This window comes from Carex rostrata, chromosome 20 (genome assembly GCF_964058835.1).
Source record: "Carex rostrata chromosome 20, lpCarRost1.2, whole genome shotgun sequence".
In the NCBI taxonomy this organism is placed as follows: Eukaryota; Viridiplantae; Streptophyta; class Magnoliopsida; order Poales; family Cyperaceae; genus Carex; species Carex rostrata.
The window spans coordinates 6,087,497-6,094,132 of NC_135937.1; the positions used below are offsets into that span (position 1 = coordinate 6,087,497).

The 6,636-nt window shown below is 36.7% G+C and overlaps 1 protein-coding gene across 1 annotated transcript; it reads right to left on the minus strand.

The window, feature by feature from the left end:
• Positions 1-737: 737 nt before the first annotated feature.
• LOC144572307 (acetolactate synthase small subunit 1, chloroplastic-like) lies at positions 738-5,557 on the minus strand. The gene is made up of 12 exons (XM_078321828.1): positions 5,263-5,557; positions 4,421-4,634; positions 3,630-3,713; positions 3,298-3,366; positions 3,127-3,210; positions 2,871-3,023; positions 2,678-2,764; positions 2,311-2,415; positions 2,044-2,166; positions 1,803-1,955; positions 1,648-1,713; positions 738-1,003 (listed from the first exon to the last, which is right to left on the minus strand). The coding sequence occupies exons 1-12, from the start codon at positions 5,499-5,501 to the stop codon at positions 920-922; spliced, it is 1,461 nt and encodes a 486-aa protein (XP_078177954.1). The 5' UTR covers positions 5,502-5,557; the 3' UTR covers positions 738-919.
• Between the last annotated feature and the right edge of the window lie 1,079 nt (positions 5,558-6,636).

Consider the following 6,636-nt stretch of genomic DNA (forward strand, 5'->3'; position numbering starts at 1 on the left):
CAAAATATGAACAATTTTATTTCGTGATTTTCTGTGCGACATAATTTGACAGCCACTTTCAACATCAAGCTAACATCCACGCACAGCAGCTCCATAACGGTTGCGGCGTAACCGCAACATGAAGCACCTAGTTCATATCCACCTTTCAATAAGCGGGTACAAATACGGATAATAAACGGATGTTAAAATTCAAAATTAAATTCATCTTAAACGGATACGAATATGAAGCGGATAATCCATGAATACAGATTCAAATACAAATACGAAACGAATATTAGATGGATAATTGAGTTATACGAACTTTAAAATACAAATTCTAATTAATAATATTCACCTTGATGTAATTTGTAATTTTTTGCGAGTTTATGTAGTCTCATACTTATGAGGTCTGCTGAGCTTTGTAGACCAGCACAAGCTGTTCTTCTTTTTTATAAGGCTAGTGGCAAATTGGCATCTAACAATTGTATTAAAAAAGCAAACTATTTACAAGAATCCAGGGGCACCTGGTTTTCTTCACAAAGAGTTGAAAATAAAATGCTGTAAGAGCTCGAAAAATCACAATCTAATCTAGACCTCAGTTCTGTAAGCCTTTCACAAGCTGTTCTTAGAATCCATCTATATTTTTACCAAGTAACACAATCCGTATATTATTTCCTTCAGTCCGATAATTTAAAAACTTCACTGGAATATCCAGATCATGAGCAACGAAATGCTATACTCCAAAAATGCACAAGAATTGTTCAGAAAACAGAGGTTTAGGTAAATTTGAGTGCTAGGCAGTTTACAGTACTTATTTATTTATCAAGTCAACAAAGAAAGCACAAAAAGAACGAGAGAAGAAACCGGCTGGGATGTCCAACAAAGTATTAATTAAATAAAAATGCTACAAGTAAACCTAAATTATCTGGTGCAAACAACACTACAACGGGAGCGAATAACCCCTAAGATACCTAGAGTCAACACCAGACTCGCGAACAAGAGCAACCCGACCCGTTCTTGCCACCTGCAAAAATAAAACATATCACATTCAAGACTTAAAAAAAATAATAATAATAATAATTAAACTGCATAAGTTTTAAAGAGCAACAAAGGACATAATTTTCCTTTGGAGGACAGCCAATAGGGGTGTTCAAACAGTTTGGTTTATTTGGTTTTCAACCGAACCGAAAAATTTCGGTTTAAATGGTTTGGTTTTTCGGTTTTAATGGGTCGGTTCGGTTGACCTTTTGAATTATTTCGGTTTAAATAAATCGGTTCGGTTTAGACTTTTCAAAACCAACTAAACCCAACCGGCCAAATTATATTGGTTCAAGTATGGATTATATTTTGTTTGGTTCAATCATTGCTTCCTTTCTTTCATTTTAGTTTAAATATTTTAGAACATCTACATATTTTGTATGGAATTGAACAATTTGCGTATGAACATGTGTAATTTTCATTAATAATGACACCAATAGGTTTACTTTGGTTTGAATCGAACAAACTGAAATTTACTTCGGTTTGTTCGGTTCGGTTCTTAATCGGTTTGGTTCGGTTCTATTTTTGAAAACCGAAGAAAAGTTTGGTTTGATTATTTTAGTTCGGTTTCAACCGAACCGACCGTTTGAACACCCCTAACAGCCAAGAATATAAATCCAGAAAACTAACCTCACAGATACCATATGGCTCCAATAACCTCTGTAATGCTACCATCTTATCAAAATCACCAGTAAGCTGCATACAATAAAAAATATTACAATTTGCATACTTCAAAATACCAGGTAAAGAGAGGGCTCTCTTTTTTCAGTCTGGGAGTGGGGAACCTGAAGAGTGACAGTGTGGTCAGAGACATCGATTGCCTTGGCTCGAAAAATGTCAGCAATGTCTAAGATATCTCTCCTTGCAGACGTGTTTACTGCCACCTTTATTAGCATTAGTTCTCGCTCAGCAAATGGCAAGTGTGTTAGGTCCTGAACCTGATGACCAGGCATGTAAAGTAATTAACTTCAATTCAACATTATTAAGCCGTGGTGCTGGATCACAAGTGACAAACATGTAGCATACCTCGTAAACATCAACAAGTTTGTAAAGCTGTTGCACCAACTTCCCCACTGATTCCTCAGTTCCTGGTACAACTGTAGTTATACGAGATATTCCTTCTTTCTCGGCAGGGCCAACAGCAAGACTCTGACAGGATTAACAAGTAAGATGTTGCCTTTCATAGGATACATACTAAGCTCGTGAAGAGCCTCAAACAAAATTAAAGAGGTGATGAAATAAGGACGTTCATCACAAGAGCAAATATGAAACATCAAGCTTTAGAAAAGAAACCTGAATGTTGTACCCCCTACGAGAAAATACACCAGTAACAATGTTCAGCACACCTGGTGAGTCGTTGACAAGGATTGACAGAGTGTGCGAGCATAGGCCAGTTGGCTACAAAAACCAACCAATAGAACTTAATCATCAAAAGAATGCACCTTGCATTCATTTGAAAAGGTAGCATCAACTTTTGCAAAACAATATACTAAATAAAGAAAGTCCACATTATACAATAAATCGCATTGTCATAGGCAAAATGGCAGTAATTCCATATGAAAATGGTAGCATTATGTATTAAGTTGGTAGGAATGATTTTGAGTAGCTCTTTGGTGGGCCAGTGAATGCCATCACTCTTTGAGAAAATTATTAAACTCACATCTTCGTCATTAAGAACACCCCAGTTAGCATCGAGCACTTGGTTCATGGAGAAGCTTTCATATGGCTCGACTGGATATACATCTCCCTTAAAAATTAAGCAGACAAGCAAATTAATAATATTATAAGCTTACTTCAAAACCTTTCTGGTATTTTCAGTTCCGCTGTTCAAAATTGAGACCATAAGCACTTACTCCAGATGACGATTCAATGGTTCCATTGAATGTATTATCAACAGAACCAAGAATTGGCTTTTCCAGGTTAGGTGTCCCAAGATCCGGGTAAGAGGCTGCAGAAAACCTCCAAAAGGGTGCACTTTCACCTATTCTCTCCCGTCTCAGAGCAATCTTAATGCAAACAAAGATAGATAAACAGAAAATAGTTGACAAATCATATTAATTGCATGAAAGATCAATAAGTAAAAGAAAAAAAAAAAAGTTAACTAATTACCTTGCCAGTTCTGGCAACCTCTTTAATTCCAAATTTGCTCAAATTCCTGTGCAGTGCTTCAATTTTCCCAGGATCTCCTGTTACCTGTAAAATGACAGTCATCAGACACATTCAGTAGAAAACAGGAAACAGAAAATAGAAATGAAAAAAAGGAATTCATTCAATTATTACCTCTACGGTTAGTGTTTGCTCTGAGGTGTCAACTACTTTTGCTCTGAAAATGTCAATGAGAACCATAACCTAAAATGAATAAAAAGAAATGTTGGAAAACAGGTCACATAAATATTAATTGTCTGAAATAAAAGAGAAAAATAATGGACATATCCCTGAAGATAAAAATGATACCTTACTTCATTTCATTCTTGTTAGAAATCTTACCTTACTGCATTTAATTATTCTCATTCGGTTTTGCTTCAGAGTACATTTTATAAATCTTTAACTTTTTTTTTATGTTGGGACCATGCCATTTTGTACAAAAGAGATTACTTATGACTTGAACTTACCTCAGCACGCATATCGGGATTTACATTAAGCTTAATGAGCATTAGCTCCCTTTCCACCTGAGGCTCTCTTGATAAATCCTCAACCTATCATCAAACAAGTTTTATTTTAGTTCTTCTTTATTTGCAGAGCTCTTGGGCACAAAAACAGGAAATATCAGGGGTGCAGCCTGAATGCAGAATAGGTTGGGGCATAATACAATATTTATTTTCAAGTTCAAGCATACTTTTGATTTTTTTTTGTGTTGAGAAGTATAGTTTCCAGAGCGTATTTTGCAAAAAAACTTTCATCGGGGTTGTGTGTGTGTGTGTGGGGGGGGGGGGGGCAAGTGTCCTTCTCTTGGTCTGCATGTGGCTCCACCACAGGCCAATATGCTATCAAATTAGCAAAAACACCTAAAACTTCACATGTTTTAAGGAGCTCATATAGATCAGCTGCTATATGACCAGTACCATCCATGAGTCCAGTGCTATTCGTATATTCCATTAAACTTTGAGGAGATTACCTCTGACACGTTCTTATTCCAAATGCAAGTTGGCAAACCATTGAGCGAAATGCATTTAAATTTTGGGTTAAAAGATACCATGATCTTGTTAAATAGACTTTGTTGATTTGATGCAGAAAGCTAAGGGAGTTAGTGTTTTTTGCTTGACTAGACATTGGTTTTCACCATCGGTGTAATTTGCAAATAACTTCAAAGTGTCGGCTGTTAGTTTCAATCACAATGAAATGTTGGGGTGCACAAAAAGCCAGTTTACAGTTCAATATTCATAATAAAAATTAAAGAAACAACCTTGATGACATTCACAAGCTTATGAAGTTGTTCAATGACTTGTTTAAGCACTCGGGCAGTACCGGAAACAACAATGGTGAAGAGTGCCTTGTCTTTGTTCAAACCAACAGCAAGTGATTCTATATTGTATCCTCTCCTTGCAAATACCCCTGCAATTCGGTTTATCATGCCACTCTCGTCTCCAACAAATACTGAAATTGTGTGCCTCCTTATACTACATGACCAATTTAAAAACGAAAAGGAAATAAGCAATGTCAAATTGTCAACAACCACACTGTGATTTATCAAAATTTCCCTTAAGAAAGATTTATTGAAGTTGTAGTGGATTTTTTTTTTTTAAAAGTAGTAGGCAAACTAAAATTTTGTTAAATCAAATTAAAAATGTCTACAGGAAAAATTGGAGGAAGAAAATCCAACAAAAAATAAAACAGATACGAGCACACTTCATCCCATTAAAACCAAACAAAATTCTAAAACCCCTAATTGTATGCATCCGTCGCCTTGCTTGCTTCGCCAATTAATTAGGAAATCCAATTCTCGACTGCATGAATATAGATAGCATTGGTTCCAAAATAGTTATTGAACAAGGATATGTGTATTACATTGAAACAGAATCCCGGACTCAAATTTGCAAAACTAACATAGAAACATCATTTACTGCAAAGAACTGTTGGGGCCAACAAAACTTTGCTAGAAAAAGGTAGATAAAACCTATATCGAAAGAGAAATACAAAATGTAGATGTTCATAAAGCTAAGCATTGTTCTGGCATTTCGAAAAGAAAAAGGGAATTAAAAAAAAAAAAAAAAAACACAGAGACAGGAAATAAAGGAAATTCAGTACGGATCTCTGGTTTGGGAAGGAGAAGCGACTGTCACCGAAGCGGCCGCACCGGCGGACTCATCTGAAGCTTTACACACTATCCAACCGGCGACGGCTCCGCCACGGCGGGGCCATGAGGCAGACGAAACGGTTCTAGGAAGGCATACAGTGCTGGAGAGAGCCGGAATTTGAGAACTGGAGAAAAGGTTTGGACGAGAGAAGAAGGTTGATGAAATAGTGGTGGCAGGAGTGGTAACCATGGCTCGAGAAGAAGGTCGAGGTAGGGGTCAGTGCGTAGGGTTTTGTGGTACGAGAAATTAATTACTGGAGAGGATTCAAGTAATCGCACGCAGTAGAGGGTTTTGTGCGTAGGGTTTTGTCTATAGTACAGGAAAATTAGTTTGGCTATAATACAGTAATTAGTTTTAATTGAAATCTGACCTTTAGTCTCTGTTTCCAACTTTTTAAGTTGTTTAGGGTAAAACTGTCTTTTTTTTCCGTCTCCGTTATCTCTTTTCCACAACACCGTTAATCTCTTCCTCGATCTCATCCCAAAAATAGAAGAGAGGAGATGATTTTCTATTAACTTCTCATCGTTAATTTTCTGTTATCTCTTCCTCTCATATACCGCAAATTTTATGTTCTCTCTTCCTCTCATTTTCCGTTATCTCTTCCTCTCATTGTTAATTTTCTGTTAACTCTTCCTCTCATTTTCCGTTCTCTCTTCCTCTCATCGTTAATTTTCTGTTAACTTCTCGTATATGGATTTTGTAAGAGCATCTTCATCATACCTGCAAAAGAATTGTAAATACTTGTGTCAATTGAAATTCAATTGTAAGGATGTAAAATACTTGCTATTTTAGCAATTTTGTTAGAGCATTTCTATTTTTATAGAAGGTGTGGAAAATCAGAGCCCCACCAAGGATTATAATTTTAGTTGGTTGGCAATTAAAAACAAAATCCTGACACATGAGAATCTTCAGAAGCGAGGATGGATGATCGCGAGCATGTGTATTATGTGTAGATCAAGCTTGGAAACAACACATCATTTGTTCCAGGAATGCCCCTTCACACTTCAGTTGTACAACATTCTGACTGCAAATAGACTGTGCCGAGGATGGCCACACAAACCAGCAATAGAAGTAAAAAATGCAAGCAAGGTCGACACAAATGATGTGGAATCACGGAATGAGATTCGGTGCTCTTCAAATCTCTGTTATTCTCTCTATCTCTCTCCCACGTGATTCCCTTTCTCTCTCTACTCTTCTTTGAAGAGAGAGATAGAGAGTAAAGAATAGCAAAAACCTGCTTTTCTAACAAGAAAAGCAGCGGATATGGATCCTGGAATCACACCAGGTATCTCGCCCTGCAGCTCCTGTGACAAAATGAGTAGCT

Coding starts and splice junctions, on each gene's coding strand:
- LOC144572307 (XM_078321828.1), bottom strand. CDS start 5,501: ATGGTTACCACTCCTGCCACCACTATTTCATCAACCTTCTTCTCTCGT. Junction 4,635..5,262: donor CCTTCCCAAACCAGAGATCC/GTACTGAATTTC, acceptor TTGGTCATGTAG/TATAAGGAGGCACACAATTT. Junction 2,167..2,310: donor GTAGGGGGTACAACATTCAG/GTTTCTTTTCTA, acceptor TAATCCTGTCAG/AGTCTTGCTGTTGGCCCTGC.